Genomic DNA, 17,555 nt, shown 5'->3' with positions numbered 1-17,555 from the left:
AGCAAAGCAGCAGCAGTTCTCCGAAAGCAGTTCTGAGTTTTTCACTTAGGAGCTAGATGTAGAATCTTATCTTCTTCTCCATTTGTCTTTACATGACAGATTGGTCCTTGTATACAAGCAATTCTGGGCCAAGTAATAGTATGGGGTATGCAGTGTCCTACCTCCCACACCCCCAGCACAGCCAGGATGCTCAGAAGGGACCCTACGAGCCCAGAGGCCACTACGCCACGCTCAGGGGAGGGTCAGGGCCAGCCCAAACCTAAATGGGTGCCGCGTCCTAACCAGGAATTGGAGAGCAGAGCTTTTAAAGGTATTTATTAACAGCAAAATGCAATCAAGTGATTGCTTTCTTGCCATGTCAGTTTTTATTAATCATTAGCTATTACAAGTCTTAAAGCTTTACCTTAAAAATTAGAACTGTTTGCTGACAAAACCTGCAAAGGAGAAAGCTTCCCCTGCAACCTTCATGGGCAGGTTCTGCCAACAAGAAGAACTGTGATGAATTCTTATTGTTATTTGAATTCTGTTAACATTTTATCAAGTTTAGAACAAACTTCTAGGAAACAAAAAGACACAGGAATTCCTTACTACCTCCAGTCCTAAAGGGTGGTTTCTGACTTCTCTTCTACAAGACAGAAAGTCATCCTGGAAGGAAACTGCACACAAATCCACAGCAAAGACACCACAGGCACAGCATCGACAGGTAATTTGTTACCTTTGGAATTATCTGGAAGCATGCTGGCCGCTCACTTGCTCAGTGCATTTGGAGGCGATGCAAGATTTCGGCTGATGTTATTCATCAGTCCAGGGTTTAATATATTTTTATTTTGAAAAGGTAACAGATATCAAAATATTTCAAAGCAGATCTAGAGTTACAGATAATACAGGCTGTATTTTATATATAATGATTTGTAAAATAAAGATGATAATCAGAGGCGATCATTCAAAAACACGTTTCAAGGTTAGGGCTGGTTTTTGCAACATGCCTCGGAGGTCACAGAAATACTGCCTTAATAATATATTATTTATGCTAAGTTTAAATATATACAATCTCACTGTGCAAAGACAAGCACTTTTGAAAAAGTGCCTGCTATAAAAATGGAACTCAACAATTTAAAAGAAATAGCTTGTAACAGCTTGATTAAAGTTCAGGCAGTGCTTTGGCTTTCATTCTCTGATGTTTCAGAACATAGTTTCACTTGTTTTCCAGGAACAGTAGAAATGACTAACAGAAAACAAGTAAATAAGCTTTAAAAAAACCAAATCTCTTTTAGACTTCTTTTTGTTGCTAACTACAGTGAAGAAACAAGTCTCATTCTTTTTCATTTGATCATCATTTTCAGAAGTCAAGATTCCTTTTTTCTATGTCTGATTAGGTACCACTAGCAGGTAACTTCTGCATCTTTCTTTACTCACTCAAATTACTGGAGTGCAAGAAGTCTGATAAGTATCAAAGTATTCTGGGGAAATAAAGCTCATGCAGTGGGTTGTCAGCTGGCTGGTGGCTTTTATGTTCTGCAAAAAGGCTTGTACTGCTATTGTTCCACTTGGCTTTCAGGCTGCGAATCAGGAGAAAAAAGCCTCCCTGAGCATGCTGAGAACAAGATTTAATCTCACAATTTGCCCACTCATTTATTTGGAAGTGAGACTGTAACGGAACTTCATTCTTCCACTATGATACAGACACTTGATTCTAAGTACGCCATTAAGCACAACCTTAGACAGACAGACTGGAGTTTACCACCACTGATGCACCTTGATCCGAGTTGTTCATTTACAAGCTGCACCTGTGATTGCTGGAAGGTTTAGCAAGAGAAACATTAGCTGGAGCAGGTGTCACAGATGGAGTCAGGCACTTGAATCGTTAGGAGAGAAGCAGCGATATACTTATTGATATAACAAAGTTCAATGGTAAACGTGACAGTGGTTTAACAAGATTCAACGGCAAGGTACACTTGCTAATTTACTGCATGGAGGACTGGGTCAGACAGCACTGTCAGCGGGACCTTCCTGTGGAGCCACGAGGTTGGGAAAGGACCCCCTTCCATTCTAAGCTCCTTCTCCAAGGGGGCTCTAGGTACAGCTGGATCCACTTCTAGCCTCAGACTTGGTCAATGGTTTGTCTAAAGGATTATATATGCACAATCAATCCTTGAAATCTTAGCTAAGTGATACAAAAGTTTAGCACACTATTAATCACTTACCAAGAACCTGTTGCAACAAGGACTCTCTCAGCCCCAAGGGAGTAACCCTGAGGGGAACCCCTGCTCAAAGGGAAACCCTGGCACGCAGCCCACTGCCACGAGGAGAGCCCAGCAGACCCCGGCCTGTCCACTATTTATAGAATAAGGTAACTGACATATTTGCATACCAGCAAAACCTCGGGGTCACCATTCCAGATGACCCTTAGGTACCACATTGCCATCCATCCACCAAGTCCAGAGTAAGCTGGATGCAGCCATCACAGCCCCACTGGCGATTATGGCTGGGGTTGGGGGAAGCACACTGCTAAACACTACATTTAGTTAAAAAGTAAACTTGCAAATTAATTTTACCAGCTGTGAAGAAGATCTTTATAAAATTCCTGGGGTGCTCGCTTCTTCACTGCCTTTTTTTTTTTTTTTTTTAGGTAGACTATGGATTGCTGGAAGGGAGCTGAAGGCCACAGCTGGATTTGTCCCACGCTGATCATCTGTGCAAATGGATTTTTCTCCACAATGAGGCCATCAGAAGCTTTTCTCACTCCTTATCTAACTGGACCAGACAAAAACCTAACAATTGAAGAGGTATGTAACTATTCTCTTAAGTAATAGTTAAAGTGATTAAAGCATTAAGAATTACAGCAGTAACTGGAGGGGAGATAAACTGTTCGATAATACAGGCATATTTTATCTAGAGATTCATATTTAAGACACTTCTGGAAAAGTAAGGAGTCACTTTTTTGCAGCAGCTCAAAACTTTGAAGTCCCTAAGTTCTTAGGACTTTGAAACCACTTCGGGGGTTCTTTAAGAAATTGGTATTTTCAGCAAAATCAGGTCAGCTAATTCCTCTCTCTACCAAGAGCCCAAGAAGGGACAACATTATGATTTATTTATACTCATCATGGAATTGATTATACTGACAGTAACATAGGGATTGCAAATCACAAGAAAACCAGACTTCCCCTTATGAGCTGTTAGATTATTACCTACATTATAGGACTGTTTTATGCATTCATTAACCAGCAGAGGTCAGATGCACATTCAAAAAAAATTATTTTTTTTTTTTGACAACAGCATGCACTGCAGGTTTCCTTCCTCTGCTTTGTTCAGGACTGGCTGCTTCAGGAGTACACTACCCAGCAAAAGGGGATATAGTTAACAAGTGGCTGATTCATGGAGCAAATCGTATAATTAGAAAACACAAGCTTGGTACACCCACATAGAGCTAATATGAAGAACAGTCATTCCTGATATGCAGAAGCAAATGTTAAGGCAGAATCTTCTAGCATAGTGTGAACCCAACGTTTCTTCTGAAAAAAGTTATTTGTGGTTTATGTTGTTGGCGTTTTTTTCCCCAATTTTTAATTTATTTTTTTAACCACAAAGGGTAGGGTAATTTCCTCTTATACGTGAAATAAATAGTACAATAGGATGCCTGAGTTCTGATTTCAGCAAGAATCTGTAACTCAAAAATAAGTGGAGTACAAATACTGGCTCTTTCAGCCACACTCACCTCTGTTGAGCCAAATCCGTAAGTTTCAGTCAAGCACTAAAAAATTTTAACTAAAGTTCACAGAAACAAAAGAAGTCACGCAGAAAGATACGGTGAATGCTGCTCAGCAGGCAACTCACTCCAGTGCCAGCTCAGAAGTAAAAAGACAACCACTTAATATTGTTCCTCCAGCATTTAAAATAATTCCTTTCTAGTTTGATTGCTTAAGTTGATAATGAGGGATCAGGAACAGAGACCCTAGCAGGGCCAGCAATTACGGGGTAAGACCTCCCCAAAACAGGCAACTTGCACATTACAAAGTGAACTTTACACCTGGAAGAGGAGGACATCCCACCCAGCTGAACTCAGGCTGCCTGGGCAAGCACTGAGCTTTAGTGGTGAAAGTAAAGAGCACCTTCCAGCCTGAACGCGTATCAGTTTTAAAAGAAGGAATTTCTTTTCAGAGCAGCTATGCATCGAATGCCAACTGAAGCTTACCAAAATGTTCCATCAAAGACTTGCTTACTTCTTACACAGTACATTTGAAGAATGAAACATAAGGTGAAGATAGTGTAGTAACAGCTACATGCTTATTAAGTGAAGTTCCAGTTCCCCCATCATAAGAGGCATATGCAGGGGTTTTTTTTCAGTTCTGACAAAAGAGAGGTCACCAGAGGTATACAGTGACTCACATAAAAGTTCAAATAGGCATTCATTTTCCACCGTGGGGAATAGGAGTTGAAGCTAGACAGATTTTCCTCTAACACAGACATTGTTATACCTGCTTCAAACAACTGCACAAAGTCTGCCTTGCTCATCAGCCTTTACTAGAATTATTTTTTAAGCCAATCTGCCTGCTTACATAGTGGAGCTTAGCATCACTATCTTCACTTCTTCAAGAGTGTATTTACAGTTTTGTCATTTAAGGTAGTTAAGTCTGCACAATTCACACAATGCAATGTTTTCTGTAACTACAAATATGTTCCTTTAATATCATAACCAAAAAGCTTCCAAATCAACATTTTAGATACTTTTTTAAAAAATATTTCCTCTGTCATTTTCTCCTAGGTTACCAACCAGATTTTCCCAGTCTGGACATACTCCTACCTTGCGCTCCTTTTCCCAGTCTTCCTGGTTACAGACTACGTGCGCTACAAGCCCGTCCTCCTCCTCCAGGGCATCAGCTTCATCGTCACGTGGCTCTTGCTCCTCTTCGCACACGGAGTGGTGGCCATGCAGCTGGTGGAATTCTTCTACGGGATGGTAACAGCCACCGAGGTCGCCTATTACGCCTACATCTACAGCGTCGTCAGCACCGATCGCTATCGGAGAGTGACGAGCTATTGCAGAAGTATCACCCTTGCTGCAGCCACCGCTGCTGCCGTGCTGGGGCAGCTGCTGGTTTCCTTGGCAGACGTATCCTACTTCCACCTTAACGCCATTACCTTGGCCTCTGTCTCCCTGGCATTCGTGTGCTCCTTTTTCCTCCCGATGCCTCAGAAGAGCATGTTCTTCCACAGGAAAGACGTCTCCCAGACTCCCCCAGGAGCAGACCAAGCTGCGGCTGCACCCGACCCCCCCAGGCCGTCGCGCTGCCAGGAGGACAAGAGCTCCGCACCCGCTGCCAGGGGACCGGCACCCGAGCGGCAGGATGATACACCCAGCCCCCAGCAGCACGTGCTGCGGGTACTGGTGCAGCTGAGCACCGACCTGAGGGATTGCTTCAGCTCCAGGAAACTGCTGTACTGGTCCCTGTGGTGGGCGCTGGCTACGGCCGGCTTTAACCAGGTGCTCAATTACATCCAAGTGCTCTGGGACTTCAGAGCCCCCTCCCACAGCTCTGCGGTGTACAACGGAGCTGTGGAGGCACTGGCAACTTTCCTGAGTAAGTATAAGATCATTAGTAACTACTTCTAACCCCTCCTGCGCTGATGGCATTCTTCAGCAAAGTCTTTGATGCCTGTTTACATCCTGTGAGGACCAAGGTCAACAGTAACAGCCTTCAATATATAACACTGAAACCAACAGCGTGCAAAGCATATTTTTACTGTGCAACTTGGTTTTTGAAGACAACACTGATAATCTTAGAAAAAATATATAAGCTTTTTCTTCTCAAGCGAGCCTCATTTCACCAAAGTGTTTTAGGAGTTTAAGATCACAGCTCTGTTTAGACAATTTAACTGCAGCTAAGTGGTTTAAAAACCATGTGCAGTGCCTCACATACACCTTAAACTAGCTGGTTTAAGAATTACAAGAACGTATTAACAGATGCACTGATCCAGATGGTCTATTTAAACAGTGGATTGATGATCATTTCATCCTCAACAAGTATTCTGTGGCTGTTAACTGTATCCTGATCAGTGAGTTTGCCTCTGGATGGGACATACAAGTTGAGGCTGAGAGAGCTGTAACTGTTTAGCCTTGAGAAAACAAGGGATCTTATTCACCTGCATAAAGACTGGAAGGGGAGTAAAAAGGACAGAGCCAGACTGCTCCCAGTGGTGCCCAGCAACAGGACAAAGGCACAAACTTAAACAAAGTTCACTTAAACATACAAGAAAATTTTTATTGAAAGGGTGATTTAGCACTGGCACAGGTCGGCCAGAAACATGGACTCTCCATCCTTGGAGATGTTCAAAACCTAGACACCACCTTGAGCAGCCCACTCTAGCTGACCCTGCTTTTACTATGGCTGGGCAATCTCCAGAGGTCTCTTTCAACCTCAGCCATTCGGATTCTCATTACAGCTACTTGCTCCATCCAAACAACATTCCTCTTCGGCCACAGAAGGCAGAAGAATAAAGTGCAACTTCATTTACACAGCTGTGCAGTACCAACAGAGCCTCATTGTCAAGCTCACCTTTACACACTTAAGGCTCCTGGTACGTAGGAGGAGACGTATCTCACATTTTTACAGGGAACTGTCAGTTTACGCTTCCTCCCTGCAATCAACATAAAAACACATTTTACTGAAGCTACTCCAGAACTTCTCAGACTACTGGTCTGAGCAGCTTTCCCAAGGGCTTTCTTGCTTTTACACCCTCTAGCACTTGATCCTATTTCAGAGTACAGAAATCACGCACAGTACCAGGAACCTCCAGGTTACAGCAGCGATGGACTACAGGAGCTGGCCTGCTAGGGCCTCTTGAGCTCTGACAAAGAGCACATACAACCAGCAAACAAAGTCCAATTTTGCATGCGAGTGCTAGCCTGCCTGAAACCATCTGGGCAACCGGCACCCTGGGCTCCAGTAACTCACTGCTGTGTAACCTGCCTGGACCACACTTCACCCCGCATTTGAGCTACAAACCTCAGCACATCACGCTTCAGAGCTTTCACAAACATACAGCATCATCTGTGCTAAGGGAGCATAAAAAACCCACACACAAACATAGATGGATAACCTTCCTATAGCAGTATGAGATACTTCTCCAGAATTGAGATGGGGAGAAAAGCAAGCCTCATCATTATTGCAGAGGTTGTTGTGTGTTTGGGTTTGTTTTTTTTTTTTAAAAAAAAGGCACCAGTTTGCTATACTGTATTACACTCAAGTAGCAGGTTTTACTATACATGATGGTCAATAAGGACTTGACAAATGCAGTTCATAAGATTTTTTCACCAGAAGCTGAAAAGTCACTTTCATAAAAAAATAAAAGCATGAAGGAGTGCAACAGATTTTCATTTCATAAGGATCTTTACATGAAGGAATTAAACTCCATTACACGTATTTTGGCAGAAAATGCTTGGTGGGATTGTTCTCTTTGCTCACAGCCGTCAAAAAAATGGCCTAACAGCAACAGACCACACACTGCTGCCTCCAGCCTTAAGGCATGAGGCACTTTCTCAGAGCAGTTCAGTCCGCGAAGGCTCTGTAAGCCAGGAGAAAAAAAACACTCCCACACCTCCAACAGAAAACGGCACACCACTATCAAAGCCTATCGTGGCCGTAACGGCCTCAAGAGCTCCTGGCACAACCCATTTACACAGCGATCCAGCTGCTCTAGAAGGATGATAAAGTTTCAGAGTTTCAATCATTCCTTTCTTTAAAATTTCTAGGTTCAGCAACATCCATGGCAGTTGGATACGTCAAAGTAAACTGGGATCTTTCTGGAGAACTGGCTTTGGGGATTTTCTCTGCAGTGGATGCTGGGTCTCTGTTTCTCATGCACTTCACTGACAACATCTGGGCATGCTACGCTGGTTACCTTGTGTTTAAAGCATGTTATATGCTTCTTATAACAATAGCAACGTAAGTATAATACGCAATGATCTAACTAAATTGATTTAAATCAGTAAATGTACATTTTTAAATTTATCAAGTTTTTACTCAGTTTCCCCAGGCATCAGATTATCGGATAATAGTTCATGCCAGCAGCACGTATTATTTCTAGCTTATATAAAACTATGCTTAAAATCATACGACCTCACCACTACAATAGGTTACTCCAAGTCAGAAACTGCCTTATTCTGCATTTAGCTGTTCATTCATCTATGTATAAATATTCTCTAAATGATCAAGTGAATATACAGAGGACTTTATTTAGCAAAAAACCCCACTCAAATAAGAGTATGCACAAGTGCCGTAGCCAGAAAACCAAGGGATTTCTGCCACAACGAAGCTGTTAAAAGTTTAATAGCCAAGATTGAACAGGCTTTATCCTTTGAAGAATCTGCTGTGCACACTAAATTGTTCCCAAACTTCCTCCTATACGTAAACTGCAAACATCCTTGCTTCCATAGCTTAGTAACCTGAACATTCATTTTCAGGTTTCAGATTGCCGTCACTCTAAGCATGGAGCGTTATGCTTTGATATTTGGCTTCAACAACTTTGTTGCACTGGTGATTCAGACAATTTTAACAGTTGTTGTAGTAGATTCCAAAGGTCTGGGACTGAGCATCAGCACCCAGGTAAGCTGCATTACTCACACTGCTGTCAGTCCCCCTGCCCTCCTCCAAAAGATGGTCCTACTGCAGGATTAGGCTTTGGGAAGATACTAGGTAGCGTGATAGCTTAGAACAGTTACTCACTTGAAAAACAGGTTCATTTAAAGTGAGTTGACAGTAGCTACTACATCCTACTTGTCCTCTAGTCCTGCAAATTTTGCATTTCTGCAATAATTTTAAGAATATTTTCAGAGCACAGGGGAAAGACCACCAGTATTACTCAGATTGGCTTGTTTTTTTAATTCCCCACTCAGGTTTACTGTTCACAAATTTACTGTCAAAATACCCAAACAGAAGCAGGAATCAAGCTGAAATACAGTCTATGGGTCTACTGCTAGGGTAATCCTAAATTATATAGTTTCATTGGACGCACCTTTTAAGTTACTGCGATTCTGAAAGTTAACTAATCTCATGATTCCCCGCTGTATTTCTAAATTTACAGTTTAAACTTATGTACTGAATGATGTCCAAGTCTCTTAACTTCCACCTTTTCAGCAAAGAGTCAGAAAGTGCAGAGCTGCCGTCCTCCCTTACCGAGGTGGGGAGGGGAAGCATGTAACAGCGTTCCCTCCCCCTCCTTTTACAAGCACAGACATCCAACTGTAGGGAGAAAAGCAGCCAGGCTTCTCGAATCCTTTCAAGATGGGATCGTTTTGGGGCATGGGTGACAGAAGGGAAGGCAGCAGTGGAGCGACGCCCCTTAATTTATCAGCTAACAGCAAAAGTAGTTTTTGACTTTTCCTTCCTCCTTCCCTACCTCCATTTCCCAGTTTCTCATTTATGGCAGCTACTTCACATTCATAGCTGGAATCTTCCTCATCAGAAGCGTATATACCATTCTCTCCATCAAATGCGGAAACACCAGGGTGGCTGGTGAAAGCGTGGATCGTTAACAGCGACACAAAGTAAGGTTGCGAGCAACAGCGCAGAAGGCTGCGTCATCCGAACCATGAGTTTGGAGAAAGACAACGCCCAGTCGAGCAAGGCTGGTCGATGGTGAAACAGGCTGTTATGAGCCTACAGCATGAAGAGCTTTGTCAACCGAATGGTGCATTTTACCCATTTTCCTCACCAGAAATTTAATACCAAACCATCCTCAATCTTCTATTTCAACTCAAATTTAGTCATCTGACACCAAAACTTCTACTGATGCTCCACGAGGACAGCAAGCAAGTGCATACAGATGCCTGACCTCGCAGTGGAAGAGCTGATAGAACACAACCTTTCAACTTTCGCTTCTACCGAGTTAAAGGCAATTTAGTCATACACATGACCTCCAGACATTCCTAGGGAATCTAAAGCAGCAGTTGCCTCATAGCAGCAAGGTGATGTGGTAGAAACCTTGCCACAGAAGCCATCTGAAAACTTCAGACATTTTCAACTGGAAGTAGTGACATGCATTTTTAAAGCAAGCGAAGAAGTAGCAATAAACCATTTCTTTTTCCAGAAGACACTATTTCTGTACGTTCAAAGGTGGATTACTACAATGCTACACAGCATAGTAATACCACCATTTTAGTTTACAAGTGTCATTTCAGATTCCACAGAGTAGACTCTTCAGAAACCTGAAGGAAAACATGCTATTACATACAGATAAACTGCTACTGAAGCAGTAACAGCTTTACTGAGGGTTTATTGGGATGTATGGATACAACACAAACCTTCCCTCCGAAGGTCTGTTCGATAAGCACATGCATTACTTGTGTCTGACAACTGCCAGGACACACACACACACCCCTTATCTCTGGAAAAAAACCACCTTCCTAAACTTCTTAAAATTAAGAATTGAAGTGTCTTCCCATGGCTTACACAAGGCACCCTTACTTAAATAGCATGACTAAAGGTTTAGCTATAACTAGAGCTGATCAGGGAATGTTCTTTCAATTGTGTTCAGTGATGTCCACTTTGGAGTCACCTATATCTGATAGCAGCAAATTCCATTGTTCTTTTACCACAACTTACAGATTTGCCAGGAGTCAGAAGTAACATTTCCCCCAATTCAGCTCACAAAAAAATTTAAATCATTAATTCCTCAAAACCCAGGCTTTTAAAAGCTGCTTCAGCTTGCCTTTATGCCCCAGTAAGTTTTCCTTTCAAGAAGGCAGAATACTTGCATCATATTTATAGTTCTCTTTCAGGAATTCCAATTAAATTTGGTCTTTTTCAAATGAAATTCTTGCCTCAGCATTTGTTTCAACATGGTGCTTGGGAGTTTGCAGCTTTTAAGTAACTTCAAACTGCAGTACCTGGGCATCACATCTGCCTTGTAGAACTCGGGATGTACCACTTACAGCATCTTCTCACACACATAAGAGCTGACAGAAGTATTAATTTAGAAGGTGTCCAAATTAATTTCTGCGTAGAGAGGGCTATCAAGTGAAGTGCTTGGATGCTAAAGCAGAAGAGGATACTGAAGAGCTAGTGAAGTACAGGTTTTTGGCAACTACGCTAGCTGCATGAACTGCAGAGATTTCTAAAACAAAAGCATTTGTAATCAATGGTCAAGAATTAGTTTTGTAAATATAGGTATTTTAAAACTCAAAATGAACAAAACAGCTATGGTGTCAGTTTCTTCTCAATATAAAGACGCCTCAAAACAATATAAGATCTTCAGCTACTTGTCTGGAGTCTGATAAACTCAAAGTTAGTGAACACTGGACAGATGTGGTTGTGCGTAGTGAAAGTTGCCAACCTTTTATCTGCATTCAAGCTAGTTACAAGAAATAAGGTATTCCACTATTTATGCAGCATAATCTAAAACTATATGCTTTGCATACTCAAATGAAATTCAGTATCTCTTTGCAGTAATCAGCTTCACTTGGATCAGAATATAAATTTCCATAGATACTGATTTCATTAGCCCTTGCCCAAAGCCTAATTTACATTTACGATTTGCAAATTTAGGTAAGGAGAGCACAGGATTGTTGTCCTTCTACGAGGCTGTTCATCTCACTGATGAGACATTTGGTTGATTTCATCCCGTTCCCTGCAATAAGCATATTTACCTGTTCCAGAAGTCCTTCTGAACCCCTGCAGTTCCCCGCTCTCTACCTCATTTATGTGTTACTATCTCAAAACAGGTAAGGTCAACAACAGCGAGGAACTACAGCTCTTTATACTGTACTAAAAACCAGTGGTGAGAGCAGGGGCATTGCTAACATTTCTGATACCCTCAGCTGCTGGGGATTTGTTTAGTTTAAATTCCCTAGATTCTCTGGGAAATTCACTATACATCGTGCTCTATCCAGCAGTCCTCATCAGAAGGAAAAGATTTTTAAGTCTGTTTTAACTTTAAATACTTACATGTCTGGTTTTAGTCCCATTGGCATAAGGCATGCCACTATAAGCAGCTTATTGTATAAGCTGTCTGTCTCCTGTTTTAGGATCTCCAAAGCTTCAAAGAAAGAGAAGACACAGAAATTACTACCCACCCCTCCATAGGCAGGCAACAGGTCAACAGCACTGGTGTGTGTGTATTTACAAGCAGTGGTCAAGTCTTTCAGCTCCCCTAGAAATAAGCAGATCTAACAGTCCAGCAGTCAAGTACAAGTGCAAGGTCTTCAAGAATTTTCATGTTTATCTCAAATGGGCTTGCATATACTTTCCTCACACCCGCCCGCCTCCATCCCAAAATCAAATCTTATTTATTCCCCTTATCGTGAAAGCTGTAAGAATTTTACTCTCTAGCTGGTCAGAAACCTTTAAGCTTGCAGTTTATGTATTCATCATATATTTACGTTGTTTGCTTAGTTCCAGTATTACACTTGAACTTAGGCCAAGTTATCTCTGTTTAAAACACTGTCACCAACTACTCTGATGCACTTACATTTTTCTTGACCCTTCTCACTACTACAGACTAGGCAAGCCAGACATTTTTCCCCCCTCTAAAAATTCCATTCTAGTATGGCAGTGAACATTCCAGTAAAAAATAAAAAATTGATGGATTTAATATTCCACAGAAGGTCTTGCTAATACATATCAATTTTTAACAAAAAGAATACCATTACATCTGTGGTACCTTGGCCTATTACACACTGTTCTGATAACAACTAACTCTCAAAGACTGTCATTAGCTACCCATAATTTCACATCTTTTGCAGCTAACTAAATTCCTGAGTAACTACCCTCCTCAGTTACTTCCAGCATCCCTCATTACACAGACTGTTATTATTTGTTATTATTCTGTCAAAATAATCCCAGTTCACTCGACATTTTCCTGTTCAATAGGTCACTTCACTTGAGCTAGAACAGCAAGCTCAATCACAAGGACACAAAGAAATATATCCAAGTGAGGCATGCGAGAATTTTAAGCTTAACTCACCTTTAAGCATATTGCTTTTGATAACTCATCTGTGTATGAGACTCACAATATGTACATTTTAACCCAATAAAATGTTACTGCACAGAAAATGCTACACATTTATTTTTTTCTAATATTTATTTTTTTCACCTGCAAACTGTAGCAAAACATGATCAGCTTTATTATGCAGACAGGTATCCCTCTAACATTAGAGATTTAGGCATGTATAAATAGAAGAGCTCTTAGGAAAGGAAAACATTTTTGAGAAATGAACAAACCTTCAATTTAACTTCATGACTTTGAATACCAATGGTTAAAATGATGTAGCTCATTCATTCCAAGAGATACAACAGCACCTTAAAGTGGCTGATCTATTTCCCAGTAACATTTTTCACATAACAATGTGTTAAAGTTACAAATACTGATATGCACAAATAGCTATTTTCTAAGAAAAATATGTACAGTACTGCAGCATAATGAATGTGGTATCTGCAATAACTTATTAGCCAATTTTAATATACATGATACCGCTACTTTTTACCTGCCAGTTCACAGGTTCAAGGATGTTACCACAGCCCTCTGTTTTGCACGTTATTACCTGGGGGGTGGGGGCGGGTTGATTTTCTTGGGTATTGTGGTTTTTTGGTGGTGGTTTTTTTTTAACTTTTTTTAAAGGTACACAATGCAGGCTTTTATTTTTACTTCGTAAAGACTTCTTTTGTGTTTAAAGCTAATATCAGTGAAACAAGACAACAGTGCAAGAGGCGCAGAGATGTTATGTGACCACATAAGAGTTCTTTTGGGTAAAGTGTCTATAAGGCTATAAGAAAGGATTGGTTGATGAGCTTCCTGTTGGAAATTGTCCTGTTGGTGCACCAGCCTGGGGGAACATGAAAGAAGAAAAATAAGACAAATATTAACAATTTTTTTTCCATGTTGTACATCATAAATGCAGGATGTATAAAAAAGAAAACAACCTATTACGAAATATTTCTGGTTTACATGGCAGTTTTTTTGATGGCTTTCTGAAATCACACCACTATAAGGGCACCATATACCTCTGTTTTGATTTGAACAGCCTTATAAATGTCATGTCATCATTGTAATGAGTTGCATTTAGGAGATGGACATGCTTTCTTCCCTTATTTGAAGCAAAAGAAATAAACTGTGTCCCTAAAGAGATAACTTCTGTATGTCTGAAGAGTAATTAATATCGCACACTTACCATAAAAGGGTTACTAGATACTCCAACAGCTGTAACTTGTCCAAAAGGAGTTACTACAGGCTTTCCCTGTCCAAATGCAGCAAAACCTGCTCCTTGGAAAGATAAGTGAAAAATATTAATACTAGTAACCGGTCTGCAAAAAGTTCTTTACTGCAGCTCCCACACAAAAATAAGAAGCAGCCTGGACTGCACAATCAGCAGTATTGATCCTACTTAAACACTAACAGGAATCTAAGTGTAAAAGAAATATGGCTGGGCTTCTCATTTGGTTTCAACCGTTGGGAACTAATGAATTTCCAGTTTCTACATATGCACTTTTTTCAAGGTTATTTTATCATTTAAATTTAGGGAGAAAGTACTTCCCAGTTTTCTTTTGCCTGTGTTCTATGAAGTTAGAGATAGTGGTATAATCAGTTGCAGACACTCCAAAAATAAAGACAAATCAATCCTTGCATAATTCTTGCATAAAAACCCTTTGAGCCTGAGAATACTTATCATTTTAGTATCAGATTATGGTAAAATTCCAGTTATGTCATTGCACACAGCCAAGTCAGAAAACTCAACTACAGAGCCAGAACAGAATGTGGGAACACCTCATCGATATTGAGTTCATATAGAAATCAGCACACACACATTACTGCTAACTTACAGACAGATCATTTTCTCCAAGTTTCTGATTTAAACAGGATTATCTAAACCGTATAGACCTACCATTTGGCTGCTGAGCAAACGCAGTCTGTTGAGGGAAAGCTGCCTGGGTTGGGAACGTGGGCTGCTGGAAGTTGCCGCTAAAACTAGTAGGAAGACTGTACGAGGCAGGAGTTCCAAATCCTGCAGGCATGCTCATGGATGCAGTACCAAATGTCGCTGCTGGTAAGCAAAAAAAATGTTCAATTTACTGCAAGAAATGACTTCTTTCATGAGACAAATTACTCTAATGCCATGTTAAGTCAAGTCTCCTAATGCCTCAGTGACCATACAAAAGTTAGGTTCAACTTCTATAGCCATGGAACTCATTTGTTAGCTTGGATCACCACCAACTAGGTGCATAATTTACTTTTGCACTTCAAAAATTAATGTAATCATTTAAAATTTACTAGATCCAGCACAGTCAGATACATTCTGAAAAGTTTTTTTACATTATGTATACTTCCCCCCAAGCTTTTCTGGTAAAAGTCCGTACACATCAGAAGCAAGCACTTTCAGGCAGTGTCAGCCCTCCTGTTTTTCTCCTTCTGAGAAAAGCATGAAAGGATCTTCCTACTTCAAGCTGCATTACAGCAAGTTACAAGTAAAAAACCCCAACCTTAAGGGATACATGCATCCTCTCCCTCTTTATCCCATCCTTAACATCAGTTTAAAGGAAATTCTCACCATGCACGTTATTTGCACACAAAGTTCCTAATGCAAACACTCTTACCGCTGAGGTAAGACTTAGAACAAGAAAACCCAAACTTTTCATCTGATTCTCTGCTGAACATTTCAAGTAAAGAACACACAGCTCATATGCAATTCCACATGCCTTCAGCAAATAAGCAGGAGCACATCAAGTGCAAAAGTGTAGCAACAAAACCATTATTCAGTCTTTTGGGAGTTATTCTTGAAAGGAGAAGCATACAAAGTTTTTTGTACAAATACAGACACCAGGCATTTTATTCTAGTTAAACAATAGATAGGACTTTTCTTTTGAAAGTTGTATTTTACGCAAGTTCGATGTTTAAAAAAAATATATTTAATATAGCTTAATAATCACCTGAAAAATTTACCCCAGAAGTATTCAAGGGCAAGACATCATACATACATAAACTGTTGACAAAGTACATGCAAAACTAATGTACTAACATTGTTCTCAAGTTACAGTTAGCAGAGAAGCTATTCAACAAGAAGACTTGCTAAAACAGCAAACAAAAGCACAACAAAATGAGTAGTGACTTGGGTTATCCCAAAAGGCATCAAGCTACTGTCGGTACAAACCTCAAGAGTCACCCAACTCGTTAATATTGTATTGTGACCATGGAGGATATCAATAATGGTTTTGTTTTAGTGGCTTAATAGGTTTGTTTGTGTGTGCTCTTCTCGCGCTTTCCCAGATGCCAAATACCCACACCCACTCCATTTTAAAAAATAAGCGTTCCAAAATTCTATGTGCAGAGAACCAGATAGGTATCAATAAGCTTTTTACAAGCAAGAACAATTAGCCACAAGAAACTTGATACCAAATGTGGCCACCTACCAAAATGAGCCTGAGGAAATATGTGAGAATGCATTGCTCCTGAGAGGCCTTACGGAAGCCACAAAGAGACCAGACAACGTCAAATCATTTATACACTCTTGAACAGTCATTTCTTAGTTATATTTATACACACACAGAAATATACACATACCGAACAATTCATCCATATCAACCAACAATAGATTAAGCTAAGAAAACCATTAGAAATAAACACTACAAACAGATCTCCCATGTAATAAATAGCAGAGTTCATTCAGAAAGCTTAGCATAAAAGGACAAGTTTACACCTTACACTGAAAAGGGTAGAATATTGTATTTATTTATGGTCATTAACCCTGTCTCCTAGTACCTAATCAGTGTATCTGCCAAAGGGTTGGAACCTCTGCAAGCCAAGGACCACAGTTCAGAAGACAGAAGGATAAATTTGTGTGAATATGGCAACCCTAGAGAAGCTACAAGTTCTTAATGATGATCCAAAATAGCCCAGTTAGGAATTAGATTAAAATAAGGAAAAAGACATTTGGGGCATAAAATAGCTTTGTAAGTTTGACTGCCTTATATCTCAAAAGGGACTGAAAACAGAATTCATTTTAGTAGAGGACATGAATTTGATCAATTTAGTTTTAACTCAGCCTGATCAGTTTAATTCAACATACGTAAAACTTTGAGCAAAACACAACTCAATATTAGAAATGCATACACCAACAAATTTAAATCCGTTGAAGTCCAGTTAATAGATAAGAGTGCCAAAATGTAGCAGTGCCTTTGGAGAGGAAAATTAGCACAATCCAGCAGTCATCTAAATCCAAAATCAGTGTTGTAAAGAAAAGTACAAGTTTAGTTTTTTAAAAAACTGATTGAGGTTGTGTCTGGAATTATGTTTATACAGAATCCTCCCCCAGAAATTAATGTAATTCATGAGTAAAGATTATATGTAACCATATGCTTTACTGTTACAAGAGAGAAAAATAAAGGCCACCACTAATGTACTGAATAAGTGGACTGGTGAGGAACTAACAGCCCAGAAGCCTTGTCTTTCCTGGTTCTAGCTCCAGCTCTTCGGTTTTGAGGGCTTTCAGGACTTTAAAGAAGTTAAAGAAGCAAGTGTAGAACCTTAGCAGCAGGGCTATCAAGATCCCCGATTTGAGAGCAATCTGC

The 17,555-nt window shown here is 40.3% G+C and overlaps 2 protein-coding genes across 8 annotated transcripts in view; one reads left to right on the top strand and one right to left on the bottom strand.

Moving 5' to 3' along the window:
- Positions 1–621: 621 nt before the first annotated feature.
- On the top strand, positions 622–12,935 carry LOC102051330 (thiamine transporter 2-like). Its single transcript, XM_055723568.1, has 6 exons — positions 622–703; positions 2,630–2,786; positions 4,763–5,579; positions 7,751–7,943; positions 8,462–8,603; positions 9,410–12,935. Exons 2-6 carry the CDS (start codon positions 2,637–2,639, stop codon positions 9,530–9,532), a joined length of 1,425 nt encoding a protein of 474 aa, XP_055579543.1. The 5' UTR covers positions 622–703; positions 2,630–2,636; the 3' UTR covers positions 9,533–12,935.
- A 123-nt stretch (positions 12,936–13,058) lies between these two features.
- The window catches only part of AGFG1 (ArfGAP with FG repeats 1), a 36,684-nt gene continuing 32,187 nt past the window's right edge, over positions 13,059–17,555 (bottom strand). For 4 of the 7 annotated variants that reach the window (XM_055723550.1, XM_055723554.1, XM_055723553.1 and 1 more), the window contains 4 exons: positions 16,398–16,445; positions 14,876–15,034; positions 14,165–14,256; positions 13,059–13,819 (listed from right to left, as the gene is read on the bottom strand). In XM_055723550.1, coding sequence (XP_055579525.1) covers positions 13,760–13,819; positions 14,165–14,256; positions 14,876–15,034; positions 16,398–16,445 — 359 coding nt within the window. In that variant the 3' untranslated portion in view covers positions 13,059–13,759. The remainder of the gene's footprint in view (positions 13,820–14,164; positions 14,257–14,875; positions 15,035–16,397; positions 16,446–17,555) is intronic. The other 3 variants (XM_055723552.1, XM_055723555.1, XM_055723557.1) reach the window with 1 other exon arrangement.

Source organism: Falco cherrug, chromosome 11 (assembly GCF_023634085.1).
Source record: "Falco cherrug isolate bFalChe1 chromosome 11, bFalChe1.pri, whole genome shotgun sequence".
Classification (NCBI taxonomy): domain Eukaryota; kingdom Metazoa; phylum Chordata; class Aves; order Falconiformes; family Falconidae; genus Falco; species Falco cherrug.
Note: the sequence above shows the minus strand (reverse complement) of the source record. Positions and strands in the feature narration are given on the sequence as shown.